The sequence below is a fragment of the Alexandromys fortis genome, unplaced genomic scaffold, assembly GCF_014885135.2.
Source record: "Alexandromys fortis isolate MF-2015 unplaced genomic scaffold, M_Fortis_MF-2015_v1.1 scaffold_231, whole genome shotgun sequence".
NCBI lineage: Eukaryota > Metazoa > Chordata > Mammalia > Rodentia > Cricetidae > Alexandromys > Alexandromys fortis.
The window spans coordinates 1,634,437-1,650,727 of NW_026068613.1; the positions used below are offsets into that span (position 1 = coordinate 1,634,437).

General features: G+C 37.9%; 1 protein-coding gene across 1 annotated transcript; it reads right to left on the reverse strand.

The window, feature by feature from the left end:
- Window positions 1–2,795: 2,795 nt before the first annotated feature.
- Window positions 2,796–5,807, reverse strand: LOC126495938 (putative olfactory receptor 10D4). The gene is made up of 2 exons (XM_050133535.1): window positions 4,913–5,807; window positions 2,796–2,833 (listed from the first exon to the last, which is right to left on the reverse strand). The coding sequence occupies exons 1-2, from the start codon at window positions 5,805–5,807 to the stop codon at window positions 2,796–2,798; spliced, it is 933 nt and encodes a 310-aa protein (XP_049989492.1).
- Between the last annotated feature and the right edge of the window lie 10,484 nt (window positions 5,808–16,291).

Below are 16,291 nucleotides of genomic sequence, written 5' to 3' on the forward strand. Positions count from 1 at the left end.
CAGAAATTTGCAAGGATTACCACAGATAAGACTCGCAGCAACATTGAAGAAGTAGCTTCAACTGACCATCTTTTGTGACCAGGCAAGACTTCCAGTAAAGGGCTTAGGGAACAAACCCAGCCATATAACCTCTGACCTATAGTCTGTCCTGCCTATGGGATGTGCTGAGATCAGTGCCTGGCCCAACTGTCAACAGAGAGTCTTCATACAATGACCAATGAAAACAGATGCAGATATCTATAGCCAATCATTCAGCCAAACTTGGTAATCCTGCTGGAAAGAGGGTGGAAGGATTGCAGGAGCCAGAGAGGTCAAGGAAATCGCAAGAATATCCACAGAATCAACTAACCTGGGCTCCCAGGAGCCCACAGAGACTGAACTAACAACCACGGAGCTTGCAAAGGACTGACTTAGGCCTTCTTCAAAAACGTGACAGCTGTGTAGCTTTGTATTCTTATGGTACTCATAATAGTGGGAACAGGAGCTATCTCTGACTCTTTTGTTGGCTTTTGGGACCCTATTCCTCATAGTGAGTTGCATTGCCAGCCTTAATGCACGGGGAGATATATGCTGCACCTTAGTCTTACTGCAACTCAACTTGTCGTGTTTTGTTGATGTCCATGGGAGGAGGAGTGGGTAGGGGGTGCAGAGCACAGTTGGAGGGGTAGGTCTTGGAAGGACAGGAGGGAAGGGAAACTGTTGGGATACAAATAGATAAGAGAGAAAGAAAGAAAGAAAGAAAGAAAGAAAGAAAGAAAGAAAGAAGGAAGGAAGGAAGGAAGGAAGGAAGGAAGGAAGGAAGGAAAGAAAGAAAGAAAGAAAGAAAGAAAGAAAGAAAGAAAGAAAGAAAGAAAGAAAGAAAGAAAGAAAATAATGGGATGAGCCGGGCAGTGGTGGTGCATGCCTTTAATCCCAGCACTCGGGAGGCAGAGGCAGGCAGATCTCTGTGAGTTCGAGACCAGGCTGGTCTACAAAAGCTAGCTCCAGGACAGGCTCCAAAACCATAGAGAAACCCTGTCTTGAAAAACAAAAACAAAAACAACAACAACAAAAAAGAATGGGATGTATGAAATCTGAAATATTTATCATTATTTTGTTATCCCTTTCTAAATATGTATTGATTTGACTCTGAGAAAATAAAACTTAGGACACATTAAAGATTTCTTATGCATAAAAACATGTTAGTTAGAAACATACATGTTCATAAATTAGTATTTAAAATTTTCCTTTTCAGCAATAAAAGAAAAAAAAAACAATAAGAAAAAGTAAATAATTTGACAGAAATTCAACCTGAGTCATAAATGTCATTTCTTTAGCAGGTAGAAAGAGCAAAACATCAAATCAATCTACATCTCACTTTTATATCCATGTAAGTGATTTCTTATACAGAGGTATGTTTGAAATAGTGTTCTCATAAATGATCAGGCATGTGATCACATACAGGGAACTTTTACTACTATCCCTAAATGTTCTCCTTTAATTGCTTTATGATACCTTGTAATATTTTATAAGCTTTTCTCATGTAGAAAAAAAATACATAAGAATGGGACCTAGTAAGGCAGATTATTAAAGCTATATATTTGAGAGGAAAAATGAGAGCAATTTCCTAGAGAGAGAAATTTGCCCATGACATACAGATCTATGTTGTGGCATTATAATCCTGTTATATGATACATTTCTCAAAACTCATTTGTGATAAAATGCCATGATCCCACTGAGAGGTAATGAGTTATTTTCATTTGTTGTCCTTTTCTACCGACTCACACTCCCTGAGTACACACAGGTAATGTTTGTTGAGGATTTTGGAGAAGTGGTCACTAATAATGAGACTTGAATTATGATTTTCAGAATGCATTTAATCACAGGATGCTAAAGAACATTGTAATCAGATTTCTCAGACCTCTCCTTTTTATTCCTTTTTTCCTGACCAATTCTCTTTAAATTTCCTATTTTGATATGATTATTTGCCCACAAATATTATTCTGACCATCATAACTGCTGTTTCCACAGTAACTACAGCTAACTCTTCATATTTTCTCTCTAGTCTAATACTAAAACTCAATGGTGATTGAACTATGGTAAATACACTTAACCTCATAATAGACCACTGGTATTTTGTGTAATCAGATGCTCTGGTGACTCCTAAACTTCATCACACACAGATGTCACAGTCACTTACTGTTGGAGTTCTTCATACATGCATCCAGGTGGCACATGTGCACCTACGTACATTTACATACATTAAAAAATAAGTAAAATTTTATATATTATTGAGAACATATAATACTGTTCCCGGCAAACATGGGCTACCCAAGAAGTGCCATGTTAGGGTTCCCAAAGCAGAACCCTACCCCCCTCAAACAACTCATTTCAGTTTGCATAAAACTCCAGGTTCTGCCCGCTTTGACTGTAGGAGAAATAAGTCTTTTCAGATATCGGGGTAGTTGGCTGCTGTAATCTTCCCAGGAATTTTTTTTTACCTGCAATTTTGAACTAGAGGTGTGATGGAGAGGTTTATTTGTTAGTTCTTCTTACAGTATTTGTTAATAGTAAAAGTACTAAATCTTTGACAAAACCTAAGAGTGACTCCCAGGTAAAATTATTTTCAGTTGAATGCTCTGAACAATTTGTTTCCTGAGCTGTTTAATTAGCCTATGTTCATTTCTTTTGGGATAATTTTAGGGTGTATACATCTTTGAAAAAAAGATTAATTCCTGAGACATCGTTGTTAATTAATATGCTGAATTAACACTGCTATAATTTAATGAAAATTCTATAGTACATAGACTATTTCTTCAATATCCACCAGGTGAAGACATTTTGCTAAGTGCTTAACATTTTCAGGTCATCACTAATTTAATAACATAATTGGGAATGATTGGGATTACATAAAAATCTCCCAAATGACATTTTTGGTTCTGTAAAGCATCATCATTACAAATGCTGCTCAATGGCTTAAAGGATACCACCAAGTTCTTATGGTATCCACATAAAGAAGGTTTTGTTTTGCAAAACAGATAGGGAGGAAATTGGAGCCCAAGAAGGTGAAGAAACAGGCAAAAGACATAATAGTCAATATGACTGTGGAACTCCAACCACCAGTTTTCCATTTTACTATCTCTAAGTCTCACGGAGGAGAGCTCAACACCCCCAAAGAAACACACACTACCTGGGAGAATACATAGGGGAGTTAAATGGAGCCTTCTCAAACATTATTTGAAGGTAACAAAGTGTGATTAAGAAACCATAAGTTGGTTGATTTCACTCCTTTGCCAGTGAATAGGAATACCTTCAGAACTGTGTGTTTACATACCATGGGAACACAAAATAGGGTTCGCTTCACAGAGGACACTTAAATGTTGTACAGCATCTGGAATCGATGGAGAATTATTAGTGAGAAATATAACTCAATGTAGTCCAAAAAGATAGCTGAAGGCAAACTTGCCTATCCAGTGAGTTGATGAAGATGACTAAGAGAAGGATGCATGAACAGTGACTTAGAGAAGTGGGAATGACTTAAAGGCAGCTGTGTCATAGAAAAGCCCATCCCAGCCTGGATAGGAGACATGAAAGCTGCACCCTAGTGGGACTCAGAAGCATCTAGTTCTGCTGGTCTGAGAGTCTCTTCTAACCATTGCTTATTTATTTATTAATGTAAACTCAGGAAAAGGTAGCATAAGTCCTCTGCATTTCAACTTTCATGGAAAAAATGAACTTGAAGTTTTATTTGCTTTCACTTGAAGGAACGTTATGAAACTGAGAGGAAAACATAGAAATCATGTATGCCGAGGTTTTAGCTAGGCATCTTTCTGCTGGCTTCCTCACCTCTGATTGCTAAAACTAAATAAACTTCAGTATTTCCTGGGGGACTTGAAAGAATAAAAGGTTAGTCTTATAGAAAATAAAGACTGATGATAAATAAAATATTTTACCCTGCTTCCTCTCAGCAGCATCTCAGCTAATGCTCCTATTCTATTGGCATAACATCATACAGGAGTCTATTGTCAGGCAACCACAAGGAAGATTCCTGAAGCCGGCAGCAAGATTCAATAAGGTTCTACAAATGAAACTTTTCTATTTATTTCTTAGTATTATGAAGCATGATGATTAGATAAAGGTAAATGCCTTTTAGATGTAACTTAAAAAGAGAAGAAATACATGTTATCCCTTGGAAAGTTTACAAAGACTCCCTGATTTAGAAACATAAAATGCATAAATGTAGTTCAATTTAATTGCTTTTTTTGTTTGATTTAAGCAACACTTAAAAAAACAAAAAAGATTTACTGACCACCCATTGAGAAGTAATTCACATCTGTGCCTTTTGAGGGGTAAAATTACAGAACAAGAAACAGGATTAAGTTCAGTAAGAAGATGTGCACAAGAAGCAAGTATGAACTCACATAAGATTGTATGAGTGAAAGAGTTCACCATAAATATAACTTCAATTAGTTTGAATTTATGAATTTCTGGTAGAAAATTGAACTTACCTTCTCTTTTTTGGAAAATATATGAAATTCTGCTTTAGTCTATTTGAGAGAGTAAGTGTGTCTCTTAATCACTTAAAGGATTAGGTGACTAACAAATACTTGGGAGAAGAGGAGTGCTTGGAGAAAATTCACAGAACATAAAAATCAACACAGGATATTCTAAGACACTTTATCACTTATGTTTCATTATAAAATATAAGGAAATATAAAATAAATATGTATCTTCAAACAACGAAGAATGTGGTAAATTGATGTAATGTACATTTCATTTTAAAATGCCTTGGAAGCTATAGATATCAATTTATCTTGTGAAATAAGTTGTTGAGGCAAATCTGACCTATGAAATTGTGATTCAAACATTGTTAAGCAAAGATTTAGACATTTTTATTTATTTTCCAGACTGAGATTTCTCTTAAGAAATATGTTCCTCAGGGCTGATTTAACGTCCTTATTCCTCAGGCTGTAGATTAGTGGGTTGAGTGTGGGTGTCACAAGATTGTTTAAAATTTGAATTATTGCACCAAGCAATGGACTGGGACTGGGCTGTAGGTAGATGATGATGACTGGTCCATAAGCACAGATGATGGCAGTGAGGTGGGCACTGCAGGTAGAAAATGCTCTCTGCCTTCCTTCTGTTGAGCGGATTTTTGAGATGGAGATCCCAATTCGAGTGTAGGACACAAGTATTAGGAAAAAGCAAATGAGAGACAAAAGACCAACATTTGTAAAGCCTACCTTCTGTGCTAGAGAGGGGTCCTCACAAGCCAGCAGTAACACGGCAGGCATGTCACAGAAGTAATAAACCACCTCACTGGGTCCACAGTAGGGCAACAGGAAAGTGAGGGAAGTTAAGATAAAAGAGTGCACACAGCCACTCATCCAGGTCCCTGTGGCCAAGACACAGCACACTCTGTGGTTCATGATGACTGTGTATCTCAGAGGGTAGCATATGGCAACAAAGCGGTCATAGGCCATCACTGTGTACAGGAAGCACTCTGTGCAACCCAGACAGTGATAGAAGAAGAGCTGTACAACACAGCCCTGGAAAGAGATTCCTCGACCCTGTCCTGAAAGATATGACAGCATCTTTGGAGCTGTAGTGGAGCAGAAACCCAAGTCAAAGATGGAGAGGTTTCCCAAGAAAAAGTACATGGGAGTGTGGAGTCGCTGAGAGGATATGACCGCAGTAAGGATGAGGAAGTTTCCAAGGAGGGCAAAGGCATACAGGGCTGAGAATAGGAGGAGCAGGACCTTCTCCAGGCCTGCTGTCTCAGGGATGCCCAGCAAGGTGAATTCTGTCACCACAGTGTGGTTTGTCATGTTTATAGAAGAATCAAATCCTGGGAAATTGTGGGAAGAAATTTTTGGTAAAATTATATATATATATATATATATATATATATATATATACATATATATATATATATTTATAAAATAAAAATTTTACCATATATATACACACACATATGGGTTTAGATGATTTTAAATCATTAGGGTGGGAGTTAAAAAGTCAGTGGTATTTACAGAAATATATTCTAGACAGAACTGCCTCTCCCAATGATGGGGTATATTTTGTCAGCTGGGCATGGAATTGCAGGTTGTGTTTCTAACAATGTCATTCCAAAGGTAACTCTTAGAGCAATTGCAGATGGTATCTTAATATTCTCACTCAGAAAGTAGATTCCAATACTGGTCCATTCTCTTCTTGTATTCATATAAATGATCCTATTCCATCATTACAGATGTTCATGATAATTCCAAAATGAAGAAAAGCACCCTAGAATTGCTCTTGTAGGGATGATAGTAGAAAGGCAAGGGTGGAAGAGGGACAAAAAAGAGTGTGGAGTGAGCAAAATCAGGATGCATGGTGCATAGTTTTAAATTTTTCCAAGAAAATTTTAGTTAATGAAAATTTTAGTTATGCTTTCAATCACATTGCACACAGGATCTAAGACAAAGAGTAATGAGAACAAGAGCCTATACAGTATTTATGAAAAAATTACAGCAAAAAGAATATATTTCAAGATTTTAAACTTGAAGTCTGACTATTACTGAATCCGCAAGCTGAATGAACGCACTACATTTCTCTTACACAGAAGTATGAATGTTTGCTTGTTCTTCTTGTGAAAACTGAGGATTTGTGATTTTACATGGTCTAATTCTAAGGAGTGTATGAAAAAAAGATCAGAATAGTATAGTGACTGAAGTCTCCATAGGTCTAGCTTCCTGTATAATAGTGGAACTTTGCCTCATTCTCTTTCTTAGATACATACTATACATCTTACAAGTACATACATGAACACAGACACACACACAGTCTAACAGACACATGCACATACACACACTTTAGTCCAAACCTCACATTTCCTATTATGTTCCATTGTTAAAAGATATTTGTTAACATATGTCACAAGAGGTAAACTAAGTAGGTGGAGTTCAAAAATGTCACCTAATAAGTGTATTATTGTCCAAGTGTACGGAAGGAAAGATTATAGCGCAGAGAGTAAAGTCACAGATATTTTAAATGGTATGAAGTTCTACTGCTTTTCACCAATAAAGGTGCATCCAGTTTTATAGGTTCATCTCTGAACATAAGTATGTATCATCATCTGCCAACTCACTTTAACTCTCTTCAAGATTGTTGAATCATAAGAAACAACAAAGAAAAACTTCCTACAGAAAGGCCTTGGCATTCCATGTAGAACAAAGAAGCTACTGTTGCCACTACCTCAGGCTGCAAAGTCTAACTCTGGAACCATATTTGAGTTAAACAGAAGGGGTGGGCATAGAAACACTCCTTTACAGTTGTTATATTTTGAAAATTTCTGACATATTTTTATATATTTTTTCAGTTTTCCAGTACAGTATTATCCTTGAATTACAGATTAGCAGCCAGGCGGTGGTGGCACATGCCTATAATCCCAGCACTCGGGAGGCAGAGGCAAGCGAATCTTTGTGAGTTTGAGGCCAGCCTGGTCTACAAAAGCTAGTTCCAGGACAGGCTCCAAAGCTACAGAGAAACCCTGTCTCAAAAAAAAAATACAGATTAGCTCATAAAATCTATTGCCTATAAATCTGCCCTCTTCCCCCATATTATATCCCTAGTGACTGAGAGACTGAGCACTCTGATAAAGGTGAAGGAGACATTGAGCACTTACTGAGCCAATAGAAAGCCTAATATGATGGATGTTGTTATTGAGCGTTGTTTCCCTCTGTACCTGCAGCAGAAGAAAGGAGTCTCACTATGATTCAGTCTGTAAGTTGGAATTGATAATTATTCCTCCTCATTTTTTCAGTTTCTAGTAGAATGCTGCACATCCAAGTGTGCTTCAGCTCCCTGGCAGCAATTTCCTGTTTGCTTCCAGGAACTGCAATAATTCACAACACAAGAGATTTTTAAATAATTGTGATCTCCCTTTGGGTATTAATCCCAAGAGGAAGAAGTCTTATGGAGAAATCATTTCATTAACTCCTTGGCTTAATTGTGCTGTGTTTGGAGGGACTATTTTGACATCTCTATCCATTTTTCACTGACATACAAAGTTTACAGCCACCAACTATGGTATAAAGGGCAGACATTTACTTAGCTCGCAGATCTGGAGGTCAGAATAATGTATAATTAAAAAATTACAGATGAAAATAATAACAGGAAAATGTGTGTGATCCCAATAAACAACCTCCTTCTTGCTCTTCTTATTCTGAAAAGAAAGGGGGAAATTATTTTTATTTGTAGTCCTATTAGACATGAAGTAAGACAACAAGGCTCAGAGGGAGAATTAGCTGGATAAGAACGACTGATATTTAGGACATTTCCACAGTAGATGAGAAGGTTTTTCCATTAAAGGATAAGTTGGGAAACTGATGGGCTAAGGGATGTATTCAAGAGGGCAACATCAGAGATAAAGCAGACAGTGAGACGCAGGCGTGGGAACTGCTATAACTTCTTGAACCTGCATCTGTAACCTAGGGTCAGTGACTGCCAATATTTCATGATTGTAGAGATCTACCAGAAGTACCTGGGTGATATGGTTATGATTAAGTACATGACCAGCATACCAAACGAGTGTGGAAAGGATCTTGTTTAGTTCCAGAGCAATATATGGTACTCAGTTTTAACCAGATGATTGTGGAGAGGCAATACTCTTGGAAACACTCCCAGAAGAAGTGGTCCTTGTCAAATCAATTTCAAATGATGTAAGTGGCATTCTGCCAGGAACTGCATCAATTATGATGTGGTTGGCATCATCCTCATTGCCTTTGACACGGGATGAGGTAGCTTTGAGTTTCACCAAAATTCTATCTGTTCTAATTCAAAGATAGAGTAGAGACAGTAAAACACACACACACACACACACACACACACACACACACACTAAGAGAAAAGACATTTAATGGTGATCTTCCATGGGATGCAATCCATATATATAATGAAATATCTATATCAAAACTTAAAATTCTTAGCTCTCATTCTTTCTTCTCCAGTATCCCAGTGCAGTCCGCCACAGCTTGAGATTGCTGCCCTTTTGAAATATTAGGAGCTCTTACCTGACAGCTCTGCTGTAGAAATATTTGGACACTAAAGATTGGTGTGGGAGAATTGTCTATATTCTGTGAATTATATTTTAAATAAATGCTGGTTGGCCAGTATCCAGGCAGGAAGTATAGGTGGGATGACCAGACAAGAAGTTGAGGTGGGGCAATGGGAACAGGAGTATTCTGGAAAGAAGGAAGCTCCCTCCACAGTCCTGTCCAGATACCGAAGAAGCAGGATGTGAGCTGCCCTGCTGGAAAAAATACTGAGCCATGTGGCTAACACAGATAAGAAAATGGGTTAATATAAGTTATAAGAGCTAATACAAAGTGTGAGCTAATGGGCTAAAGTGGTTAATGAGTTCAGCATGGGTGAGACAATATTGTTTAATATTTGCACCTCAGCACCAAGCAGGGGATTTGCTGTGTGCTGCAGGTAGATGATGATGATAGGTCCATAGGCACAGAGGATGGCAGTGAGGTGGGCACTGCAGGTGGAGAATGCTTGTTGCCTGCCCTCTGTTGAATGGATTCTCAGGATGGCAATCCCAATGTGTGCATAAGAGATACAAGCACTGAAGAGAAGCATCAGAGACAGAAAGCCAAAGTTAATGGAACTCACGGAACTCACTTTCTGTGTCATTCTTCTATCAGTGCAAACCAAAGGCAAAACTGCAGGAAGGTCACAGCTGGAGTGCACAAAACAGGGCCCAGACTACATGAACTAAAAAGTAAAGATATCTGGAAGCCAGCTGAAGACATCCTACAATGAATTAGTTACTCCCATTTTCAATTGTTGCCCTTTCCTGTTTATTCCCGTCCTTGGGTGTGTGCACAGAGGTTGCTGTTGGGGTCGTGGGGTGGGGAGTCTTTCACGCTAATGAGAATTGAAATATCATGCACATTGTGGATTCAGACACAGACCATTGAAGAACAAAAAAAAAGTGGGGTGATGTGAGAGTCCCCTCTGTGTGCTGTGATTACCTTTAATGAATAAAGAAATTGTTTTCACCTGTTGATAGGGCAGAACTTATGTAGGTGGAGAAAACTGGACTGAATGCTGGGAGAAAGAAGGAGGAGAGAAACAACCATCAGCCACCAGAGACAGACACTTGGAATTTTACCTGGTAAACCACAGCTTCATGGCTATACACAGATTAATAGAAATAGGTTAAATTAAAATTTAAGAGTTAGCCATTAAGAATCTAGAGCTAATAGGCTGTGTCATAGAAAAGCCCATCCCAGCCTGGATAGAGAAACACGACAGCTGCATTCTGGAGCCCCTAGGGGGACTTGTATGCAGCTAGCTCTGCTGGTCTGAGAGTCTTTTCTTACCTCTGCTTGTTTATTTATTAATGTAACCTTGGGAATGAGGTAGCATAAGTCATATACACTTCAGATTCCTTGGGAAAATGAACTTGAAGGTTTTATTTGCTTTTACTTTTGGAATTTTTATGAAACTAATGAAAAACCCTGGAAATTATGTGTACTGAGGGACTTAATCAACCACCACCTCTCTCCTGGCTTCTTAACCCTGGCTGCTAAAATTTAATATATTTCGGTCTCTTTCTCAGAACTTGAAAGAATTAAGTTGTAATCATGTTTCTGTATAATTTTTATATTTCTATTTAATTTCTATATAATATGCACATTCTCTATATATTTATATAATTCTGTACATATTTATATAATGTGTTTCTATAAAGGTTGATGTTAATTGAAAGAGAATGTTTTATCCTGCTTATTTTCAGTAGCATTTCGGCTTATGTGCCTATTCTATTGGCAAAAAAAAAAAAAATCACATAGCAACTTGTTGCCAGGCAACCACAGGACATTTTCCTGAAACAGCTAGAAAGCTATTTCACAGCAGGCCTCACTATTGGCATCATTCCATAAAAGAACATAAATACATTAACAAATAAGTACTTCTCACACATCCAAACATGCATTATCTCATCTACCTCCTCCATTAAATTATGTCTGGGCAGGATATTTACTCTATCATGGTACAACGAACTAAAAAATAATCACAAGACTGTAAAATATGCCAGACAATAGCATGCCAATTTCATTAATCTATAAATGTATTCATTACAATTATGAATATTCCTATTTTTAGAAAAGATATTAAGAGGTAAATATGAATTATACTCTAGTTATATCTTAAAGAAGTGTAAGTTCTGAATATCTTACTCTACAGTTCCACATTGACCTTAATATGATGTTTACAAGTCTTAACTGGGTCATGCATGGTTCACTGTTCTAGCTGTCTTAAAAATCAGGTCTGGTAAAAACTAAGTCTTCAGAGCCTATTTTAACCCCACTCATTTTCAAGCAAATTTTACAGGACACTCCTACTGTCTGAGCCAAGATCAATTTACAAAGGGCCCTCCAGACAACACCAACACCCCCAGCTCCTGGGACTTCACCATTGGTTCCTGGCTCAAAATGACACATACCAACTAAAATCTGATTTTAAAAGTGCATACCTGTTCTCCTTATTCACCAGTGCCTCTCCTGTATAACCCAGGCACTTCTCTGTCCCATTCTTTCTGGCAGTTAATGACCCCTCCCATGACTAGTCCCATTCATAGGGCCAATAATAACAATGTATTTTTTCTCCTAGCCACATGCCTTCTCATATCCCCCAAGGAACAGACGCCTGAAATGGCTACCAGAAGGGTAGTAAACCAGATGCCTCTCCAGCTGTACCTCTTGCTGAGTGTGACCCAACCAGCTCACAACTCTCTCCTCTCCCAAGTTGCCCCATGCCTGCAGGAAGTAGCCAGACTCGAGCTGCTCACCCTTTTATCCAAGGAGTCTGGATTGTTTTATTGGAAGCATCACTCCAGCCCCTGTAATTCATTTTGAAATGTTTTAGTGGAAAGTTCCATTTCAAGCCCCCTCCCCTGAGAATTGCCTCAGTCCAAACCCTACCTTTGAGAAAGCCTGTCAAATGGTGACAGAGAGAGTCAAGACCACTCTCACGGGCTGTTTAAACTGCCCCAGAGAATGAACATGAGGTCTCTCCAGTTTTTCTTCCCACTCTCTGTGGATTTCTGGTCTTCCTCCCTGGGGAACCTGAAGGACTTCCTGGGAGTGCTGGCATCCATTTAATCCTGGCCTTTTCTAATTCAGTGTGATTTGGTCTGATTTTGATTTGTATGTCCGAAGAGAAGTTTGTTGGGTTGGAAAACCTTTACAATCCCCTGTTCTGTAAGATAGTTAGAGTCTAGGAAACACAAGTATAAAAAAAAGAATATGATTTAAAAAAGAGAGAAAAAATGAATATGAGTAGTTGCCAAGCATAAAGTGAACTCTATACAGTTCTGTTCTGGTTTTATGGTGTGTGTGTGCTCATGCATGCGTGTGTGCATGTGTGCATTTACTTGATTACAATTTGATGGGGTTTTTGGACTGTATAGAGGCAATAAATATATCAACAATGTCTAGACCATTTGCATTTGACAAATTCAGAGAAAATACTTCATATCTATCTTATCTTGGTGAGTCCAAAGATATATACCTAATTTACTTACTATTGTAACTTGCCTTCTGTATCTAGTAAACTATAACTATAGCTATCTAATCTTCAACTTTTCAGAGATGCAAAAAGGAAATAATATTAGGTGAGTAAGCAGGGATTTGAGTAATGACAGAAATAGCTGGCTGCTATGACAGTCACCCAAAATTCCTCTGCAATGTTGGGGCATTCTTCTTTGGTCTACAGACCCAGTATATTAGACAGACATTTATATCCTGCTTGTCTAATTAAGACAGCATAATGTCAATATTCAAAGCAGGGGCATTTTCTTGCCCAGTGGCTTACTTTTGTCAAAAAGAATGTAAACTCCATGTGGAGTTTTGTCGATGGCCGTTATCTTCTCTGAGGTAGATTGATGCTGCCAGGAGCAGACATGTTTCATTGTCATAAAAAAAAAGAACCTAGATTATTAAAACATCTTAAATGCCATATTCTATAGATCTCTGAAGTGTTTGAAGATGACCTGTCTATCTAAATTATATCTTTGTTTGTCCTTGAAAACATACCTAATGTGACTACAAGTTCAATTATACTAGGTGATTAACTACTAACCTATATATATTTTATTACCCTAAACAGTTGGTAATAATAATTTTGAATGACTTGAAAATTGCATTACATTATTAAATGAACTATATAGGTACAATAGCTTGAACAAGATAAGAAACATATGTACAATGTGTTGGAGGGGGACTCTTTTGGGGGAGGGGGAGGGAAATGGGAAGCAGTGGCGGGGAAGAGAAAGAAATCTTCAATAAATAAATAAATTAATTAAAAAAATAAAAATAAACAAAATTAATCTCAAATTTGTATCAAAGTACAAAATTTATATATAATATATAAAAGTAAAACCAATGTAAAACATTTAAAGCTAATAGTTGCTTTTATAAAGTAGATTCAATAATCTACCTTTCTATCTTACCATATTTATATCCCTTTTTCTTTTTCTTTCTTTTTTCACTTTTCTTTTTCTCTTTCTTTCTTTCTTTCTTTCTTTCTTTCTTTCTTTCTTTCTTTCTTTCTTTCTTTCTTTCTTCCATAATTTTTCTAGACAGGATTTCTGAATAGCTATGGAGCCTGTCCTAGAACTCACTGTGTAGAACAGGATGACCTTGACTCACAGAAATCTACCTGCTTCTTCCTCTCCAGTGCTGGCATTAAAGCTCTGTGCCATCACCACCTGGCCCTTTATTATTATTACCATTATTATTATTTAAAACAAGAACCTTGAATCTAATTCCTCTTTTTTAGCTTTATTTCCTCTGACCATTGTCCATAACTGAAAGACTCTAAATGTATTTCTGAGGCCTCTCAGCTCTAAAGACATTTTCTGAAGCCTCTTAACATTTGAAAATTGGGCAGTCCCCCCCAACACACACATGCTGGACTGCTCATCCTCCTGTGTCCTTGTGAATAATCTTCAAACAGAACTCCATTCTGGGAATTGAGGCAAATACAACCCACAGATACTGACTCAGTCACTAGAATAAGGTCAGGATGGCCCATAGATGCACCCCCTTTTCTCACTCGATCACACAGCTGTTCTCCTGCCCTCGAATAGACCAATCACTGCTAGTAATCCTTTGAATAAGCCAATCCAATAAGTTGGAAAACAATCTTCAGGTTCCCCGCCCCCCCTTGTGTCTGTGGCTTTTTGCTTTAAAAGATGGACTGTAACAGCTATCGGATGTCTTTCATATCCAGAACCTGAAGGGCCCTGTCATGACAGAATAAAATACTCTTGCTTTTGCATCAATTGTGGCTGTGTGAATGGTATCTGAGGCAACTCCTTCCTGATATTTGGACTTCTAGTCCAACATAACAACATGTAAGCAACACACTAAACAAAGACAAACATCCATAATCTATTTTTTAGGGGAAGGTAGGCATAATTTTCTAGGCTACTTCCTGCTGATTGGGGGCATAATCTTATGGGGACCCAAAGAAAATTTAGGATTATGGCTAAATCCTAATGGAAGTATTTTGTGAGTCTGAATCATTTCAGCCAAAATTCTTGAAGGTGTCCTGGATGTAGAAATCAGAGGAAACTATAACAAATTTACTCTGAAATGTTGGATCATCTGGGTTATTTTTTCCCATTGAAAATTATTTAGGGGGTCTTCTTTGATCAAACCTTATTTTTCTTAACTCAGAATGAATCCACAGCCACTCAAATCTTATTTTTCTTTACCAAGAATGAATTCACAGAAACTCATTTCCTATAGAAACAAAAGCAAAACTTCTTTTCTAAAGCAACATATCTTTTAACTTAAAATTTGAAGTCAAGGCATTTTGATCAAACCTTATTCTTCTTAATCAAAAATGAATTCACAGACTCTCATTTCCTATGGAAACAAAAGCAAAACTTCTTTTCTAAAGTAATATATCTTTTGACTTAAATTTTGTAGTCAAGGCATTTTGATCAAACTTTATTTTTCTTAATCAGAAGGGATCTCACTTCCCATGGAAACAAAAGCAAAACCTCTTTTCCAAAGTAACATATCTTTCGAATTAAATTTTGAAGTCAAGGCATTTCCAAAGTATATAAATAGAATTAATCCAGCAACATTTATAATCAAAAGTCTTTTAGCAGCTCTTGCTCCTTCCTCAGCAGTCAAATAATTCAAAGAGAACACAATAGCATGCAGTATCCAGATTCTCTGTGTATTTTCCGTATTTACATGAAAGCTAAGCCAGGGCAGATTGAAGCTGGGAGCATTAGTTTTTCTCCTGAACCCAGGTACCTAGGTTTGGGTTCCAATTCTTAACAGCTGTGACTCCAATCTCAGCCCTGGCTTGTTTTTGTGGCTAAAAAGCCTCAGGCAAATGTTTTTTTTTTTTTCTGTAAATTCTTTCTTTCTTTCTTTCTTTCTTTCTCTCTCTCTCTCTCTCTCTCTCTCTCTCTCTCTCTCTCTCTCTCTCTCTTTCTTTCTTTCTTAAAGATTTCTGTCTCTTCTTCACCTCCGCCTTCCATTTCCGTCCCCGTCCACCAATAATGTCTCCCTCCCTCGTCAGCCCAAAGAGCAATAGAACTCAAGAACAATGGCAATGGGTTTTTGATCCTACTGCTCGTATTGGCTTTGTGGAAGCCTAGGCAGTTTGGATGCTCACCTTACTAGACCTGGATGGAGGTGGGTGGTCCTTGGACATTTTTGTAAATTCTTGCCACAAAAAGTTAAGTGTCAAATGAAGCACGGTTAACAAAAGGTCAGGGTCAGAAACTGAAGTTCTGAAAGATCTGAAAATCAAAACAGCCAGTCACTGGCTATTACCTCAATCTCAGTCTGAAATGGAGATCCTGCCTCCTGGGATCTCAAAAGGAGATTGTGTGTTGAGAACTGTTTCCTCCTGTTTTATTATCCTCTCTAGGGGCTGGGATGAAAGGTGTGCACCACTCCAATGTGATTAAAAGCATGCAACACCCGGTTTCTGTGGCAACTAGTGTGATTACTGCAATTAAAGTTGCATGTCATTGAGGCTACTGGGATTAAAGGTATGTATTACTACAACCTGGACTGTAAGGCTGACCAGCAGAACTGTTTTACCCTCAGATCTTCAGGCAGTCTTTATTTCAGTCTTTATTTATTACAATACAATTGAAATGCCACTACAATGACTCGTTTGGAAGAGCTGACCCAGAAAGTATGGGTGTAAGAAACATGATCTTCCCCTCACCTGAGATGGGTGGTGGCCCAGACTGAGACCTGCACAATTACCACTCAGACCCACA